Source organism: Fistularia commersonii, chromosome 15 (assembly GCF_037954325.1).
Source record: "Fistularia commersonii isolate RoL2024-O1a breed Wild chromosome 15, RoL_Fcom_v1.0, whole genome shotgun sequence".
Taxonomy (NCBI): domain Eukaryota; kingdom Metazoa; phylum Chordata; class Actinopteri; order Syngnathiformes; family Fistulariidae; genus Fistularia; species Fistularia commersonii.
Genome location: NC_141298.1, coordinates 12,908,855 through 12,928,170, shown reverse-complemented (window position 1 = coordinate 12,928,170; position 19,316 = coordinate 12,908,855). Strand labels below are relative to the sequence as shown.

The 19,316-nt window shown below is 37.3% G+C and overlaps 2 protein-coding genes across 3 annotated transcripts; one reads left to right on the top strand and one right to left on the bottom strand.

Annotated features, from left to right (window-relative positions):
- Positions 1-2,030: 2,030 nt before the first annotated feature.
- On the bottom strand, positions 2,031-11,718 carry bacc1 (BPTF associated chromatin complex component 1). Of its 2 annotated transcripts, none has more exons than XM_086160933.1 (6): positions 11,597-11,718; positions 10,314-10,408; positions 10,011-10,112; positions 7,974-8,203; positions 5,592-5,693; positions 2,031-5,305 (listed from the first exon to the last, which is right to left on the bottom strand). In XM_086160933.1, the coding sequence occupies exons 2-6, from the start codon at positions 10,349-10,351 to the stop codon at positions 5,241-5,243; spliced, it is 537 nt and encodes a 178-aa protein (XP_086017059.1). In that variant the 5' UTR covers positions 10,352-10,408; positions 11,597-11,718; the 3' UTR covers positions 2,031-5,240. The 2 variants fall into 2 exon arrangements, with proteins under 2 accessions (XP_086017059.1, XP_086017058.1); XM_086160932.1 differs by lacking the exon at positions 11,597-11,718 and adding an exon at positions 11,294-11,455.
- rnasekb (ribonuclease, RNase K b) lies at positions 11,646-16,412 on the top strand. The gene is made up of 3 exons (XM_086160934.1): positions 11,646-11,906; positions 15,074-15,156; positions 15,887-16,412. Exons 1-3 carry the CDS (start codon positions 11,829-11,831, stop codon positions 16,029-16,031), a joined length of 306 nt encoding a protein of 101 aa, XP_086017060.1. The 5' UTR covers positions 11,646-11,828; the 3' UTR covers positions 16,032-16,412.
- Positions 16,413-19,316: the final 2,904 nt, after the last annotated feature.

The following is a 19,316-nucleotide window of genomic DNA, read 5'->3' as shown; positions in this document are numbered from 1 at the left end:
CAGATGCTTGAAAGCCAGAAGTGTTTTCTCTGAGCCATTGCATGTTTAAGCAAACAGTATTCAAAGTTTTTTTTTTCTTAATTCTCATTACTGATATCCTGTCAATTTTTAATGTTTGGTGTCCCATCAGCTTGCTGGAAATTCAGAAGTGTCTCAGGCGCAAATCATTGGAAGTCCTTTTGTTTGAAGTCTTCCTAAGGGTAGTAATGATAGAATGATAAATGTAAGCTTGAGCTTCAGCTTTCCTTACATCTAAAGGGCTTACAGCAATAACTAGAGATAATTTGTATTAAACCAAAACAAAAGAACCACATCAATAGATTTTGCTGGAGTTTTACATAAACATGTAACTGTTTAAATTTACCAAAAGAAATTCCAGATGCAGAAAAAAAGTTTAAAATATCATTAAAAGCATGGGAATTACAATATTAATTTCTCAGCTCACATTCCGCACCGATTTTTTTTCTTGAAAATCAGCCTTGAAGACACTTCTTACTAATCCTTCTTACCGATGACCAACCACAGAAGACTGCTTCCATCACTGAGCAAAACTTTGTGGATTGTAGGTATATCAATGTAAAATTTCCCTCATTCATTTATTTACTTCTTTGATTTTGCATAAGAAAATATGAGATGTTTTTAAACAGCATATAGGTAAAAACCTTAGGTTTCGTTGTCCGTATCCATTGTTGTTGTTTTTAACCAGCTTCATCCAGTTCCTCTGTTTCTCCTTATTAGAGGATGTCTCATTTTCATTTTTTTGAAAGTCATCGCAATGCAATTTTAACATGATAATGTATCAAACACAAAAAAATAAAGGAAATGTCTCCCATCACACTCGACTATCAGATATTGTAGGACTTTGTTGGCACACTATTCCACAGCCAACTTGACTGGTTCAAATAGGGTTGTTGAATCTCTGTAATTGAGCCATTTTCTTACCAAAAACCATTGATCAATCAATCCAAAGATTGTATAGTTAGTTTGTCATCAGTGAGACCAGTAAAAAGTCAGTATTGAAGCAATTTTGAATATCAATGCATCATTCAGCAAAAGACTGACCCTCCCTGTATCTTTCAGTTCATTTTGCTTTGTCCAGTCTTTCAGCAGTGTGCAAGATTATTTGAATGTACTTCCTATTTTTCAATGATGCCTTTAAATATAATAAAGGTCTTTTTCATGAATGTGATATGACGGCTTAAGGATCATGGAAAGTTGAAAATTTGCTATATTCGAAATCTCATGGTTTCAAATGAATGTGTTCTAAAATTGTTTTCTTTCAGACTGTCTCAAAGAAACGTGAAGCACTTACTGTCAGACATTTTCCAAATCTGTGAATTGAAACTGAAGCTCTTACGTTGCTGAGGCATCTTTGTCTGGTCAAAAGTGATCTAATAAATAAGGACTTAGCAGAGTAACAGTTAAAAGATTGCTGGACAATGTGACTGGAGCCAATAAAGGGAACTAGGAGCACATCATATAAGAAATTGAAACTGTCAATGGTTAATTATTTGTCTTTTGCACAAATTATTGATGTAACACAAATACATGTATTTTTATGCAATTGATAATAAAAGTATATTCAAGTTCACTATCTGGTAACATTTATCTTCTGGAAAATGATAACTGACTTAACTGTTGAATGAAATTTTCCATCACTCTTTTCTTTTTTGTGATGATTCTTCGAACCAGAATTGATAAGGTATTTTTTTCAGTGTGGTTTTCTTGACTATTTCAATTCGAATTTCCCCATTCAAAAAATCCCATAAAATCTTGTTACTCTGAAAATCCGTCAGCATTTTGATCTGACGCGAAATTGCAACCATAGAATTTGGCCACATGAAGAGGCCCTTTTGATGTCTTTAAATGCGAACTTATTAAGTGATCCCGCCTAACTCTTGAGGTCTAAATTCAGGAGCATGATACTGATGTTTTGCACGTCATATGGGAAATAACCCCGAAAATATATTAAATTAGAATTTTTAGGTTTATAAATCAGTGCCCGTAACAAAAAAAAAAATCAAAACCAAATTGTCAGTTTTTATTACATGTGAAAGATAAATTCATTTTGATAGCACTTAAACCCAACGAACAGTTTTTACTATTCAGTAATGTATATTTGGTGCAACTATACATACTATACATGAGACAATTGTTAGCAATTATTACTTTTTGCTGCATGTCCGAAACCAAACTACGGTTAAATACAATGGGGAACAAGGAAAAGCAACAATAAGAAAGCCAAAAATAACATTAGATTTTTGACATTTCAAATTATTCCCAGGTATTAGAAGTGTCTAAAAAAAAAAATCAGTTTCTTTCTTGGGCAGATCAACTCAGCTATGAGCTAATCTTTAGGTTGATGTCTCCTTCACGTGGTTTGTCTTTACTACAGAGTGGAAAAGTAAAAGTAATTCTGGAAATATGTATGCACATTAGTGCATAAATGCTCCAAAGGGATTTGAAGGCACAATCAGTGATCAAGTGGTGGTATGGTTAACAGGTAAAATAAAAAAATAGCATTCTGGGCAGAGGCCTCAAATTTGAAGTTTGCCCAGTTTTTTTAAAACTTTAAATGATTAGAAAATGTCTTGACAGAGAATTAATTGATCCTCAGAGATTCCAATCTAATGTAAAATCAAGAAACCGCAGGAGATGAAATTAGTTGCTATGCTGGTGATATTGCCTCAGTGTTTTATGCATTTTTTTTTGCTTTGTTCCCAACTTCTTCCAAAATATGAGAACCAAAAAAATTTTTTTTTCAAATGGCCAGACTTTTAGAAACACAGTTCTGTTATAATTCACCTTATCTATGAAACTAGAATAGGTGTTCACCTCTCAGTTTCACTAAAACTTTCAAGACCATTAAATCCTTAAATGGGGGAAATAAATATTTGTGATTTAATCTGTGAGAATTTCCTCGTGCAAACTCCAACTGAAGGACACAATAAATACCAAAACAAGCACATTACTATTTAAAACTGGTTTGTCTTAAACCAGGTTGAAATAAATAAAATAAGTAAAACACTATCAAAACTAAGGAAACGAGCATCAGTGGTTTGTCTGCAAAAAAGCGCACCTGACAGACATAGAACATGTAAAACTGAGAAGGGGAGGATTAAGACACGTATTTATTCTGCTTATTCAGCCGGGACATGGAATAGAGACTGGCAGTGTCTTCTCAAACCAAAATTAAATACGTACATATATCAGATGTTCTGAAAGATCTCATCCCAGCTGGCCATTGACCTCACCTTTCTCTCAGCACAATAATCCATTTACTTGAAAATTGTTTTGACATATATTGAGAGGGTCCAGACCAGAATTCAATAGTGATATGGGAATAAGAAGTGTTTCTGATGATTTGCCAGGGAAAATTGAAATTAATCCGTTAGTGGAAAAAAAAAAAAAAAACGCAGGAGATAGAAACTTACCTCAAAAAGAATAATAATAATTGAGAATTATCTCCTCCCATGGTGTGTGATGCATATAAATAAGATTTAAGGGGAAAATTATTTGTCCATCTGCACCACCCAAGAAATGTAGATGAGAAAACCCTGATAATGTAAACCAGTCAAAGAATTGTGAACAGTCATCCCGTATCAGTATTTGTGGATTATAAAATATTTATGTTATTATTAGCCATTCACTCGGACCAGATAGGATTTATCCATCACACTAACACAATGGTTCAAGTTGGAAGTTCCACATAAGATGGCATATACATGAAAATGAGACACAAGCTGAGTCAGATGGATATTCCGGTGTAAGGTTTTAGACAAATTTGGTTTCCATTAAACCCTTAAAGCCTTACAAGCAATATATTCAAATCCAACAGCAAAGATGAAGATTAATGGTGATCTCAAAGTCATTAGCATTAAAAGCCTCATATATGCAGGCTTTCCCCTGTTGTCCACCTCTCTTTGCCCTCTTTATTTCCCCTCAGTCAGTAGATCAGCCAAAAGAAAGAGATCAAAGCATAAATATACCAGGATCGAATCCTAAAATATCCATTTGCAGGTGACGTGTTAATATTTTTGACCAAAACTTCAGTGTCTCTACCAATATTTATGGAATCGAAGCAGAAATTTGGTCGCTTATCAGGGTATAAGTTAACAGGGTGTAAGTAAGAAAAAAAACAACTTTTTACCCACTTTCAATTTCAACTCACAAAACCATCACTTGACAAAATACGCCTTGAGCTCTGACAACACTTCAATAAATTACCAAAGGGTTGATCTTTCTCAGGAAATTGTAAAACTTTGGGAGCTCATAAAATACTACACTAGTGTGATACTATGTGTATTTCATCCCAAACAGGAAAGATATTAAATATAGAACATGGATAAGGCTAACAATATACTGTTACTCAAAGAAAAATACATTTAAAAGATCATGGACTGAAGAACCAAGTCGTCTTAGACGACAAGTAATGCATTGGATAATGGAAATTACAGTATGAATGAAGGAAAAGAAAAAGTAGACAATGACATATCTTTTTTTGTAAGTCTAGGGGTAGAAGTGGAATAATATCAGGATTATGTAAAAGTTTTCAGAGCTCCCTGAACTTAAAAATCCAATATGTTGGGAGTAAATGGAAAGGAATGGGGGAATGGTGGAAGCTGCGGATGAAGGAGAAAATGTATCTTACAGTGGAAAACTATGATCTCAGATCAATAGAGGGAATTTCGTCATTAAATATTTAATCTATAAATACTTAATGAGAGCATTGCTTGCTGGGGCAAGAAAAGCACTGACCACAAATTGGTTACAAACTAAGACACTGAAATTCTGCGTGAAATTTACACAATGGAGAGAAAATAATTTTCTGTGAAAATAGTCTGATACATTTAAGCAGTGGACAAAATACATCAGGTTTTTCAGCCCCGGCAGACCAGATTTCTGATTATGTTAATCTGTCAACAATATTGGGCCATTGCAGATTTACTGGACACATTCCTATACGTAACATATTCTGTTCATTTTCTTTTTTTTTGTTTAAAGATTGTTCCAAGTAAAATAAAACGAAGTGCAATATGGAAAAGAAACTCAACTATTTATATTTTCTGTGTTTTATTTTTATCTTGCTGGCATGAATGTCTAAGTTATGTCAGTATTTCTACATATATTTATTGTTAGCGATCTGGATTTTTCTCTTATTGTCAAACATTGAATACCTCCCTAATAAAAATGAAAAATAAAGTCTAAGAAAACACATGCTTGTATGGCTGGTCTCTGGGTCAGCGGGAGAGAAGAGGAAGATCACTGGAATTCATAATGAGGCTGGAGTCCAAGTTAAGGCTCTCTGAGGAAACAATAAATAAATTATTTTGGCATCATCACTGAAAGAAAAGAACACAAAAACGACATTTTTAACTTTTATTTCCAGCTAAACCCTAACCTTTAAGCATGGAAAACATATCAATATTAAAAAATATATGGTGGTCCCCAAAACAAAAGAATGCAATGTAGGTTTTTGCAGTTTTATCTAAAAAAAATTGAATTGCAAGCCCCAAGGTTCTAGTTTTCAGTAACAGCCATTATAGATAAAATGCTTCGTCCTTGTATCATAACAAAAAAGAGGAATTCACCTTGGTCAAAGTTTAGCTTCTTGTTGGAACTGTCACCGAGCACTTCGATGTCCACCAGGTCGCTGTTTACATCGGAGTCATTCAAAGCACTGAGCGTCACATCTGCAGGCAGGAAAGGGAAATGTGAGGGTTGGAGGAGATACAGATTCACTTCCTGTTCACGAAATCAAAACATTTCAGCAGCAGGGAAAGAGGAGACTTATTCTAGTGAAAGAAAGCCATCTTTGGAGAACTTGATGCAGAAAATTTTGCTCAGTGGCTAGGGGGAAAAGAAAAAAAGACACACATTGGTTTCAAGTAATTATTTTGAATCACTGGTTTTCAAAAAGCTGGCCAATAATGTAACATACATTTAAAAAACTATCCATTAGAAAAGATTTGCCTAAAAATGGGTAAAAAATAAAAAATCCCCAGATAGTAATCTCGAAAAATCTACATTTGGGGACCAGAAAATCAACAAGAAAATGTGCAAGCAGTTACAGAAAGGAAGAAACACGTCCGCAGGATGTCTGAATATTTTAGCCAAAAATGTACACACACAATGCTTATAAAAAGTATTCACCCAACCCCTCAACCCTTTGCTTTTAGAAAAGAAATCACAATCAATATAAATTCAGGTTGTTGGATCAGAGCAAAAAAAAAAACTTTTAATGAGGCAAGTTTCTTTATTATTATTGCTAATACCTGTCGAGCATTTTTTTTATTGGTAACAGTCCTTTTCACAGCGGCATAAGTATGTTACAAAGAACAAAGTGTCAGGTAGGAATAGCATATTGAACGAATATGAAATAGAGATTTTTTTTCCAAACAATGTCAATTAAAATTACACAAGGTAGAGTAATCAACTGCATAAGTATTCTTCTCTTTCAGGTAAGAATCTAGTAGACACACCCTCAACTGCAATAACAGTAGTGATTCAGGCTCTATCAGACTGGCACATCTAGACAATTCAATTTTTCACTGTCCTTCCTTGCATTACAACTCAAGCATTGCCTGGTTTCTTGGGGAATCAGGTATGAACAGCTCTCTTAAGTTCAACCACGAATTCACGATTGGATCTGGGCTTTGACTTGGCTACACCAAAACATTCACCTTGTCTTTAAAACATTTCTGTGTAGCTTTCGCGGTTTGCTTGGTGCTGTGGTTTTGCTTGAAAATATATCATGCGCCATACTCTTTTTTCAATTTAACTGATTTAGTTGAATTCCACGAAAGTTAGTTGGAAATCTTGTAGTGATTTCCTGTCTTAAATTTTCAATTATGTTTTCTGAGAAGTTTTGAGTGTTCCTTTGTCTTCATGTTGCAATTGTAGCAGGAATACTGATGAACCAGAGATCTGAACTCCAAAGCACAGGTGTTTTTGTGACTACAATCACCTGACGCATATCCTCTGCACTCAGATGATCTTCGTTTCATTAATTGTAACACTACAGCATCATATGAATATTTAAGCAAAACACTTTATGCCAAGGGGGATCGGAGGATGTGTCCCAACTACAGGGGAACACATTTATCAGCTCCCTGGAAAGGTCTATTTGGATGTCCTGGAGAAGAGAGTCCATCAGACAGTTGAACCTCAGCTTTAGTAGGAGCAGTATACTTTTCGTCCTGGTTGCGGAACAGCTGACTGCGTCTAAACCATCAGCAGGGTCCTGTAGGGTGCATTGGAGTTTGCTCTACATGTGTTTTGTAGAGTGAGAAAAAGCTCTGGGGGATTGTTCTGGAGTTATGGGATACCAGATGATACTGTGATACGGGCTGTTCGGTCCTTTTACAACCGTTTTGTGGACCGGCAGTCCATTTTGCCGGGGAGAGGGAAGTCTGGGCCTCCCTGCTTCAGCTGCTGCCCTTCCAACCCATCCCCATTTAAGTGGAAGAAGATAGCCGGATGGATAGATAGATGGACAATAGCGTGTGAAAATCTGTTTTCACTTTAACAGGAAGGAAGTTTCTTGTCAACTCCCCCCGACAAAAAAACTAATCATATTGACCATGATTTCATTTCAAAAAGCAACAAAAGGGATATTCAAAAGGGGTGAATACTTTGTATGGGCATCATGAATTTTATACAGTATATTGGATATACTTAGGAGTATTTATTTTTCAAACTTATCAGAATAAGAATAAGAATAAGAACAACTTTATTTATCCCAAAGGAAATTGTTGTGTGATAGTTTCAAGTAAAACATAACAATAATAGATAATAGTAGAAGCATAAGAGCATAAGAAATACAAATAAAAATATAAAGTGTCAAAGTCAAGGCTATAAAGTGCTATATCAGCGATGATCTGTAAAATTGCTTTTATTTCAAAGAGGAAAAACAAGTGGACCTTTCGATCTGAAATTTCTGAAAACCTGAAATACTTTTGGTTGTGTCTCACCTGCTGTCTTCTGCTTTTTAATGGGAGGGGTGAGAGAGGAGCTGTTCTGCATCCCCGTTGCCACTGCGACCTGCGAGGTTGGCACAGATACCATTGGGAGAGCAGCAGAAGCTGGTGCAGGCACCAAAGCAACAGCACTTGTCTTGATGGTCTTCTTTGGGGATTCAGAGGAAATCGGTACTCTGCTGTCCTCGTACAACTTCCTTTTGACGGTGCTCTTTATCTGAGCGCTGTAGAAGAAGACGGCTCTGTTAACATGGCACACTTCCACACCTCCACAGGTATCATCAGGACCATCTGCCTTCCCACTCTTCAGTACCCTTCTCACTTCACCTTTACTTGTCTGCTAGTTTGCGGTCCACAATGGTTAACTCTTCTACTTTTAGTTTTCTCTTCATTTTCCTCATTCATCAGCTCTTCAAAGTACTCTTTCCAGCTTCCCATCAAACATCTGGCAGCTGTCCATTTATTTCCCTCTCAATCTTTAATTACCCGAACTTGCAGCACGTCCTTCCCATCTCTCTTTTTCCCCAGCATGTATAACTCTGTTATACTCCCTCCAACCTAGCATACAAGTCATAATATACCCTTTTTGGGGGCCTTTGCCCCATCTATCTTCACTTTGCGCAGCATCTCCCTGTACTGTTGTATATTGTCTTCTGTCCACTCAGTATTCCACTTCTTTTTCCCTGTATACTCCTGCACTGACTCATTCCATCACCAAGTCCCCTTATGCACTTTCCTTCCAAGTGACACCCCAAATGCTCTCCTAACTCTCTCCCTGATCACATTTGCAGTAGGGAATCCTCCTTTATCAGCTTGCACCACTATGATCTCTGCTCTGCATTTGTCCTCTTCATCTTCCTTGCCACCGGTCCCCCTACACACCACCATCCTGTGCTGTCTGGCTAAATTTGTTAATTGAAGTCTGCAACAATCACCACTCTCTCACCTCTGGGGATATTCTGCATCACTTAGTCTAACTCACTCCAAAATTTCTCCTTCTTTTCTAACTCACATCCAACCTGTGGGGTATAACCACTGACAGCACCAAGCATCACAGCTTCAATTTCTTGCTTCAGACTCAATCTGACACTTTTTACCTCTGTGACATTCCTAACAATCTCGTCCTTCACCTTGCTACCTTTCCACCTGGTCTTCTAGACACTCAGTGTATCTTTCCTCTTTCTCTGCATCATGTCAAGCAACTCTCTAGCTTTTCCCATCATCATCCCAATATTCACAGTCCATATTCTCAGTCCAAGCCTCTTGCCTCTCCTTTTGTCTCTCTGCTTACAAACATGCCTTCCTACTCTCCTTCTTCGAGTATGATGCTGATTTTCAACATGTTACCACACACTTGCATCTTTCCATGACTGATAGATAAAAGAGTGACACTTTCTAATACCCATTTGGTTTATTTCCATCTACATAAATCCTGTCACTCCCCTCTTCTCATGAACTAACCCTAGACAGCAGCCTTTATGTTGGCAGAGGATTTGGAGGCAGTCTTCTACAATGTGTTACAATCATGGCAATTATAACATTTTCACTATAGCAAGAGCTATAGACCATTTGACTATCTAACATATTTAGTTGGCTTGTTAAGTGATATATTGAAGTCAGCTGCACACATAGGATATTAATGCGTAAACCAATACAAAAACTGTAATATTATTAACTGATAATATTTAGGTCAAAAATGTGATCAGTTGTTCCGAAATTCCAGCAGTTCGCATCAACCTGGTTTCATTCCACTCTAAAATGGAATATTATTACATAGTTCTGTTGTTAAATCAACAAATTTCTGACGATGAACTGACAACATTTTGATGATAAGGAATGTATTTTTGATATTAAAATTTACTTCTTTCTAAGGTTTAATCATCATTCTTCTGATGTTAAAATTATGTCTTAGATTAAATCCATTTCTTCATGACACTGAATTTACTTTTCACTAACTTTCATGTCTACGAAAGCAGCATTGGTACAGAGTTACCAACAGTATCATGGTATGAAATTAGCAGTTGTACTTACACAGTGCGATCTTTGATCACAGTACTGATGTTGTTGAGGTCGTCACCAAATCGCCGCACTGCCAATCGTAGCATCTCAATCTCCGTTTCTGTCCATTTGGCTCTGTGGACAAGACGGACAAGTCTGTCAGTATTTGACTATAATGAAATGATGCAGCTGCCTGAATGTTTGTCAACACTTTTCACACTCCAACTCCAGGGGCACTGCCTGGTGCATGTAAACACGTGTGTTTGTTTGTTTGTGTGTATGTGTGTGTGTGTGTGTGTGTGTGTGTGTGTGTGTGTGTGTGTGTGTGTGTCTCACCCTGCAGGGCTCGAGTCGGACACTGGGTGCAACTGCATGGTCAGTTCTCCCAGCTTAGTAAAGGCAGCGCCAGCTGCAGCAAATATCTCTCCGACCTATTTGACGGAAATATAATTGGCATTTGATGTAGCTTAAATACTAAATACTAAATAAATGAATGCAGTACATAGATCTATACATCCATTTGTCTTGAAACACAAAAATGATCTCAGATAAAAGTGTGAAACCATCATTCATTCTGCAGCAGTTTTTGAATCTGACTTAGGCCCACATATATCTATTCAAATACTTGCAAAGTTTTTAAAAATATCTTACTGCATAAAAGTAGCATAGAATTTCATTTTAAAGACATACCCTGAGTAAACATTACACTTTACACATTACTGAATTCTTATCTTGTGCATATACACAGCATACTTTATAGCTCTATGGTATCTTATGTATTTACATTAACGTAGGTACGCATTATGTAGGACAATGTGTGAATTTCAAAGTAGATTTCGCAATTTACTATCAGAAACCACACGTTTATGAATATTTCCAGTATTTGAAAAGAGGTGAACTCAACACATTTCACACTACTTTGTGGCCAGCTCATATTCTTTGTGTGGTTAATGTATGCCGACAACAAATGTGACTGAGTAAAACATAACAATCTGATTAATTAATTTGATGTAATTCTCAATCCATCCATGATCTACCGTTTCTCCTGCACCTATGGTCTGATGTGTTTGTTATTGAGTACTGCAATAACAAAAATGTGTGCATTAACTATATAACGATTCTCAAGTTCTAGACATTACTCGATTAAGGAATAAGTTATTGGCACAAAATTATTGCCCAGTTTATATCTAAGAGTTTTTGGAGAAAGATCGAAATATAGTTTCGTCCACAGTATTCATCTTAGAAAATAGGTGACTACAGAAAACAGGTGTCTACTCTCAGTTCAAAAACTTACAAACAAAAATTCAAAAACTTACTTTAGCAGACGCAGAAGTCATATCGGTTACAAAAAAAAAGGCAACAAAGGTTTGAGTATTTTTAACTCAAAATATCGGACAGCTACTAGCTAAAGTTAGCTTCTGTTACGTTAGCTTAGTCAATATCGTTAGCGAGCGTCTATAAAGAATACGAATACGCCAAAAGAGAAAAAACACATTTGTAAGAAGAAATACGTTCGACTACACCACAGAGGACAATAAATTAAGGGGAAGTTTTTATGACTTATTTACAACAAAGACAGACAGTGTAAACGGAATATCCCGCGAGATTGGATTCGGTACCTTATTTGCTAGTTTCAGAAACAAGGCGGGACATATTGGATTATTTTCATTGGTTTCCTCATTGAGGGCGACGCTTGGAACCGAATTCTGCTAAGTGGGGAAAAAACAAACAAACACGACGATAGATCAGCTGACATTGTCGCCTCGTTTTTGCTATTCTATGCACAGTTTGTACATTTAAGTCATCGGAAATAATAGCTGGATCTGATCGATCTGTACATCCGAGACAGGGATGCCGTCGCTACTCTTCTGCGGGCCGAAGATGGCTGCTTGCGGGATAGTGCTCAGTATCTGGGGAGTCATCATGCTGGTAAGATCCGACGTGCAGGCCTTTCAAAATTATCGTTATTTAAGTAATTGGTGGATATTTTGTGATCCAAGCTATACGTTTATGTGGTTAATTTAAAAAAAAGCCAATAAACGGAAACCTATAAACGCGATCGCTCAAATACTCATTCATTATAATGTCCACGACCGCAACTCCCTTTTGGATAAACGTTTCAATTGTTAGGGTAATAACTTTTCCCTGTTAAAATAAAATACAGTTAAATTCATCCCAATCTTGTGTTAATTATATGTTTGTGGTGTTAATGAAGATAATTCGGGTCCTGATTGATTTTCGGCGCAAATGAATTGGCCCATCGATTAAAAATGATCAGTCATTTAAGGTCATTGTGTGTTAAGATTATCGATGAAAACTTAAAAAATCCAATAAAAATGCCTCATATTTCGAGATTTTTCACTACCGTTGACTGTTAACTGTATCATGTGACGATCCACAAAAATATTTATTTCATACATTTATACCACGAATCAAAGTCAAAATCCCGTTCATAAATGTCATGTTAACCTTTGTAATACAATGTTTCGAAGCCCAATCATGCTTCTCAATTTAAATGTAAATAAAAATGTACCCAAAAACATGCATCAGATTAATTGGGGGAAAAAAATGACCCCGAATGCAGGATAGAAGATGCAGAAGAGGGAGGTATGGATGGATGGATAGATGGATAAAAATGTACCCATTTGTGTTGAAAGATAAACCTTACAATTCATACAAATGTCTTGGATGTGTCACATTAATCCTTCCTCACCCTGATGTGTCATACTATACATAAAACTTTTTTAAAGTCAAAACGAAGGCATTTTAAATTTGTTCGGTGCGGGAGAAAATAATGGTTTTATCTCGAACAGGTCTAATCTTTTATGATAAAATGATAGTTGTTCAAAGTACCATCAATTTCACCTCTCCTTTAATGGTAATTAAGAACAATTAAATTAAACCTATATTGATTACTAGTCATTACAACCTTGTATAAATGGGGAAGAAATTACATCTGAGCGTGTCATTCTTAAATAAGAATATTAAAATATTATGAATTATTTGCACTTTTTGTCTTGGCAACTGGACGTGAATTTCTTCACCTCTCATCCGAGAAGCCTCTTCTGTTTTAATGACAAATGGGGAGTTTCTGAATGTAACTGCTAGGTTTTTAGCTGTTCTAGGTTATGGTGGCTTTTTGTGTCAATGGAAGGAGACTTCTAAAGTCCCCTCAATCCCAACGACATGCCTTCCAATGAGGAAGCAGAATCGGGGGACTTAAGAGAGGACTCTCCTATTTTGGGGGCAAACTCCTCAGTGGCAAGGGGCCGGGATGGATAAAATCCATCCTGACTATCTTAAGGTTTTGGATGTTGTAAGGGTGTCCTTAGGGGTGGTGATCCCCCTCTTTAAAAAGGGGGATTGGAAGGTATGCTCCAACTACAGGGGGGTCACACTCTCCAGTCTCCCTGAAAAAGTCTATTCGGGGGGTGCTGGAGAGGACGGTCCACCAGGTCGTTGAACAACCCGGACGCAGGAGGAGCAGTGCGGTTTTCGTCCTGGTCGTGAAACAGTTGCCCCGCTCTATACCTTCAACAGGGTCCTTGAGGGCACATTGGAGTTTGCCCAACCAGTCTACATGTGTTTTGTAGACTTGGAGAAGGCCATGTGCCGAGGAGAATCCTGTAAGGGCACTCCAGAAGACTGGGGTGCCAAACCCTGGAATACAAAAGTCTGGTCGTTGGATGATCCGCATTGCCATTTTGAAGTCAGATTCGTTTCCAGCGAGAGTTGGAGTCCGCCAGGGCTGCCCTTTGTCATCGACTCTGTCCATAACTTTTATAGACAACCCTTCTTTGCGCAGCCAGGGTGTCGAGGGTATTCAATTTCGCTTTTTTGCAGCTGATGTGGTTCTGTTAGCTTCATCGGACCGTGATCTCCAAATCACCATTCGTAGCCGAATGTGAAGTGGCCGGGATGAGGATCAGCACCTCCAAATCCTAGACCACGGTTCACCATGGAGTGCCTAGAGGAGAGAGAAAGAGTATGTTGGTAAAAGCATGTCAGAGATATAGCTGCCTGGCAATGGGAATAGGAGAAGAGGAGATTTGTGGATGTGGTAAAGGAGGACCTGCAGGTAGAGGAAGATGCAGAGGATAGGGGAAGATGGAAACAGACCTGCAACATTGGGGAGAAGCTGAAGGAAGAAGAGCAGCCATGTTGCATTACATGTTTTTCTTTTCTAGTTCTCTTATGACAACCAGTTAATTCAATCCTGTGGGTTTTTTTTTTTGTTTTGTTTTTTTACATTCTATCCATCTATCTACATTTCTATCTCTCTGTTAATCATCTAGCGAAACTATCTATCTCTTTAACTATCTAGCTCTTACAGGGTTCCCATGCCTGGGTATGTAGAAAATGATTTACCAATTTTTCCGGTCATGAAAAACAGTTAAAGCTGGGGGAAAATAGTAAAATATCCTGGAAAAGCTCAAGCTGAACTGGCACATTATTTCTCCTCACTTTGCTGTCAAATGGACAAATGGATAAAAACGTTATGTGCTCGCATGTCTTTTGTCACGCTGTCTTCAATGGGCAACATTACAATGTGCTACTTCTCTGCTTCTAGCTGGTGCAGAGCCTGACGGGACATTGACCGCTGATCAAATTTGCATGTCCTCTCAGAGCATTCCTGCTGTGCATTCCTGTCTCAGCTTGACTTTGTCTTTAGATTTCGCGACTTCAGTGACTTTTTTTTTTTTCTGAAAAAAAGCGACTTTCAGACAGAGTGCTGCTAGTGTCGTTCCAGAAGGCCTCATATGCGCCTGTCTTGATCACACTCTTCCTTCTTATTTATCTCCCCTCCCCTCTCTTTCTGTTTGTCTCTTTTTCACCCCGATTGGTCGAGACAGAAGGCCGCTCACAATTGTCCGAGGTCGCTGTCCTTGATAATACAGTTTTTTTCCCTTTTTTCCTGTCTTATGTTTACTGTTGTCCTATAATATGCACTTGATTTTAGAATATTAGCTGAACCTTTCCTACTACTGGACAAAAAGGAATCGCTTATTTTATCTTATCTTACACCAAATCTTACACCAATCTGTCACCCACCAATGTCAAATTTGTGGATACTGAAGGGGATTTCCTTGTTGCAGGCAATGCTGGGAATCTTCTTCAGCGCCAAATCGGCTGTGCTGATTGAGGACGTGCCATTTACCGAGGAGGACATTCGTAATGAGTGAGTCACACAGTTAATAGCCTTTTGCCAGCCAACACTTATCTGTCACTGTCCTATGAAAAAAGAAATTAGAAAATATATATATCTCTCTAATCAGTTTGTTTTTAATAAAACACCAAACTATTGCAACAGCTTGGTACTACAGGGTTATTTTGGTCTTACTTCCTCCACTAGGATGGTATTGATATATCAATCTAAATATTTCAAAGTAAAAAGCATCTGAACACTGCATTAAAAATACACAGTTTGAGAAATATATATACATATATTACTTCCTCCACTAGAATGGTATTGCTATATTAATCTAAATATTTGAAAGTAAAAAGCATCTGAACACTGCATTAAAAATACTAGTTTGAGAAATATATGTATATATATTACACATATACTTTGAACTCAGAACTTTTATCAGAAAAAAAGTAATTAACTCATTTCTTACAGAGTATTAAATAACTAAAGATTATCAGCATCTATTATGTACATGTATTTATTGACGTACTCTTTCTTATTTTCCATCACTTTCAATAAACCCTCAAATTTTCAAGTTAAATACTAATCATGTGGAGAATTGGAAAAATCATTTTAAAAAATGAAGACACAAAATTGCTGAAGATGTAAATGATTTAATATGTTGAGATCCCCGTGGAGTGCGGTCATTCTCTATCCTCTACAGTAATACAGCGTCTTTCGATCATAATTGTGCTTACGTGCTCGTCTGTCTCTCTTGCAGCAAAACTCCCCCTCAGAATATCTACAATTTGTACAACCAGGTCAGCATCAACTGCTTTATTGCAGCTGCCATCTACGTGGCAGTGGGCGCCATCTCACTCTGCCAGGTCAGGCTTAACAAACGCCAGGAGTACATGGTCACATAATTATCCACAGCACTTGCCTGACCTCTGACCCGTCCGGACATGAAGATAAAGCAGATTCCCTCATAAATTACCAATCAGCTGTCAAAGAGTGACCGTTGGAGGGTTGCACTTGAATTTGTTAAGCTAAAGCTAGAAGAAGGAAAATGAGGTTGGGCATCTTAACAATATTATTTATTTCAAAACTGAAAATCTCTCAAGTGTGTGTTGTTGTTGTTTGAAATGTGACATATTTCCTGAAATAATGAAATGTTATACAATTGGGCTTATATTGAATGGGTGACCTGTTTGGTTTATGTCCTGACTTCCTGTGACATGTCAATGTGTTTGCTCCCCTTATTTATATGATTACCTCTAAATAAAATAAAATGGTTTCACCAGAAATAATGCATGTCTTTTTGTTTGTTAGTTTCCTGAGACACTGACATAATTCATTTAATCACACAAACAAAATCGGTGTTATACTTGATGATTGATGGAAAGGCAGTATTTCCTCCAATATGGCCACAGTGAACATTTTTTTACAGTAGTAAAATGCACAAGATGGTCTTTTTCTCATTGTAACATTAATTATATACTTATCTCAAAGGGCAATTTTAATCAGAATAAGGTGGGGAAAAATAAGGCAACAATTTTTGCCTTGTTATTAAATTAGATAGAAGAGTTCCTTCAGTTTGAAATGAGGAAGTCAGCAAAGATATTCGCACTTTTCCGTCTATTCGCTGTCAGAGGCTCCGGTCTTTAATACGGAGAGAAGAAACTAATCCAAAGCCACTGACAGGAAACATTGATGGAAAAATCTGCTTTTTGTTGTTAGTACAGCTATTGAGAAAAGTGATCTGTGTTCATGTGACATTCCCCTAAAATGATGTGGTCATGTTACAACAATCCAGAAATTCTTAATTCTGACAAAGATTGATCTGCTAAAGTATTTAGGTCTTCTAATCAATTAATTCATGTCATTTATCCTATGCATTTTCCTAAATGTAGTTGACTGTAAAAAATAAGTTCTACCGGTAATTGTTGTCACTCATTGTCTCTAGTAACTTGAATATGACGATTTTAATTTACCTTTATACAGTATAAAATACTGTTTTTTGGCATGCGAATACACATGCTTTAGTGGTTATTTCTGGTGCAATATTTATTGTGCAAAGAATGCTTTTTCTATAAACAAACAACATTGGGTAGCATCATATTAGTTTCATTCCATCACCTTTCCATGACAAGGAAGTGTGTTCAGCTAAATGATCACCAGATTTTTTATTTTGAGGATAAACTGGACAACATTAGTAAATATCACTTCATCAAACATTTATAAAACTTAAGCTAAAAGGTTAGTTGTATCTGCTAAAATTATAAACATTCGTCTGAAAAGCTATATATTAGCTACTGTAGGTGATGCAATTCATCTTTACATTAGCTAATTGAAAATATCAAAACCGTATACATGAAACCTCTGTGAATCGAGCCACGTGAAGACACAACTGTGACAACCTGTGGATGAATATAACATTCATGTAGTGCATGAAAGTGTGAGGGTAAGTGGGAAGGTTAACTCAATGGCTCATCGAGGGGTTTTATGAAACAACAGCTTTGGCCATGATTTACATTTATTTCCATTGAGCCAAAGAAGGTAGGTTCTAAGTCAGACCTTTTACACACAGACACACAAAAATACATATACATGTCATTATAAAACAGGGCTGATAAAAGTCTGGGTACTCTGTAAAAAGAACCAAGGACACATTTGGTACTTTTCTTCTGGCTGATCCCCTTCAGGGTCGCCACAGGAAATAAACTTCTTCCTTATAATCCTATTCTCCTTTTCCTCTTCTCTCACTGACTAACATTGTCCTCTTTCACTACATCCTTCAATCCTCGCTTTCCAGGCCTCCTGCCTGGCAGTTTGAACCTTTAACCCTACCAATATATTCACTAGCCCTCCTCTGTACGTGATTAAACAAAAGATTATATTTATATTAAATGAAATATTGTACAAGCAAGAAATGCAGGACTAGTGCAAGTAAGATTTTAATATATTGGGATTTTTCAGATCTGGGTCAATATTCTACTGCGATCCTCAAGGGGGCATAAGCATTTTCTTGTAAACACCCAGGTAAATACAGAAGGTTGTGTCAGGAAGGGCATCCAACATAAAACCACTGACAAACTAATATGCAAATCAAATGTATGATTTTCATACTGGATTGGTTGACACCCAAGTTAACAACAATCACCATCTGTGCTTAGAACATAGAAGGAAGGCATGTAGGTAAGCAGAGAGAAAAGGAAAGCAGGAGAGTGCGGACTTTTAAATTTGGAACGATGACAGGAAGGCATGAGTTGGTTGACACGATGCAGAGGAGGGAGGTGGATATACTGTGTGTACAAGAGACCAGGTTCAAAGGTCGCAGGGCTAGATGCTTGGGAGATGTTTAGGTTTTCTGTGTGTATTCAGAACTTGAAACTTAACACACAGGGAAACACTAGAGAGCAGCATTTCACATTCTGTAGCACCATCGTCAAAGTAGAATAGACTAGAACGCCCTTTATTGTCACTATACTGCATGTTTAAGAGCCTCTCCGTTCACTGCAAACAGTGAGCTGTGCTTGTATACTAATATATACAATATATAATATATACTAATATATACAGGATGCCTTCCTAGCACCTGTGGAATTTGGGATGGGGGGTGATGAACAATTACAAGTACCCGCACTGAAGCTGTGTACCAAATTGTTGATGTTCTACCAGTCTGTGGTTGTCAGCGTCATATTCTATGCTGCTATTTGTTGGGGCAGTGGCATCAGACCCAGTAACAGCCGGACTTAATAGGATTATTAAGAAGGTAGGCTCTGTAAACTGTCTAGCTGGAGACCTTTGAAACAGTGGCGGAGACGACACTGAACAAACTCATCCATCGTGGAAAATCCTGACCATCCTGAAGTCAGATTAAGGAAATCCATCCTGTCACAGGCTGGTCCTCTTTAGAATAAATCACTGTCCTGATCCCATTGTTTATCATTACCTTGTTTTACTTTGCATTAGTCTGTATATTCAGTACTTATCAATTTGTTGTAGATTTATTCTTCTCTCATCTAGTATTTCCTTTCTCCATCCTTTTCCAGTATGATTTTACAATAATGATTTTACATTTTGTTTTTCATGTGTTTCTCAGTGGAATTAACTATTCAGCCTACATGGCACCTCATTCTGATATATCTCTTTTACGACAGACACTCCCAGACCAGCTCCCTCCATCTTCACAAATCATGCTTTCGGCT

Bases quoted from the DNA above. Each gene is read 5' to 3' on its own strand.
- bacc1 (XM_086160932.1), bottom strand. From the start codon at position 11,314: ATGACTTCTGCGTCTGCTAAA. The intron at 10,409-11,293 runs GTAAGTTTTTGA...TCCGTCAAATAG, and splicing joins TGACTTCTGCGTCTGCTAAA to GTCGGAGAGATATTTGCTGC. The intron at 5,694-7,973 runs GTGAGACACAAC...TCCTGCCTGCAG, and splicing joins TAAAAAGCAGAAGACAGCAG to ATGTGACGCTCAGTGCTTTG.
- rnasekb (XM_086160934.1), top strand. From the start codon at position 11,829: ATGCCGTCGCTACTCTTCTGCGGGCCGAAGATGGCTGCTTGCGGGATA. The intron at 11,907-15,073 runs GTAAGATCCGAC...TCCTTGTTGCAG, and splicing joins TCTGGGGAGTCATCATGCTG to GCAATGCTGGGAATCTTCTT. The intron at 15,157-15,886 runs GTGAGTCACACA...TCTCTCTTGCAG, and splicing joins GAGGAGGACATTCGTAATGA to CAAAACTCCCCCTCAGAATA.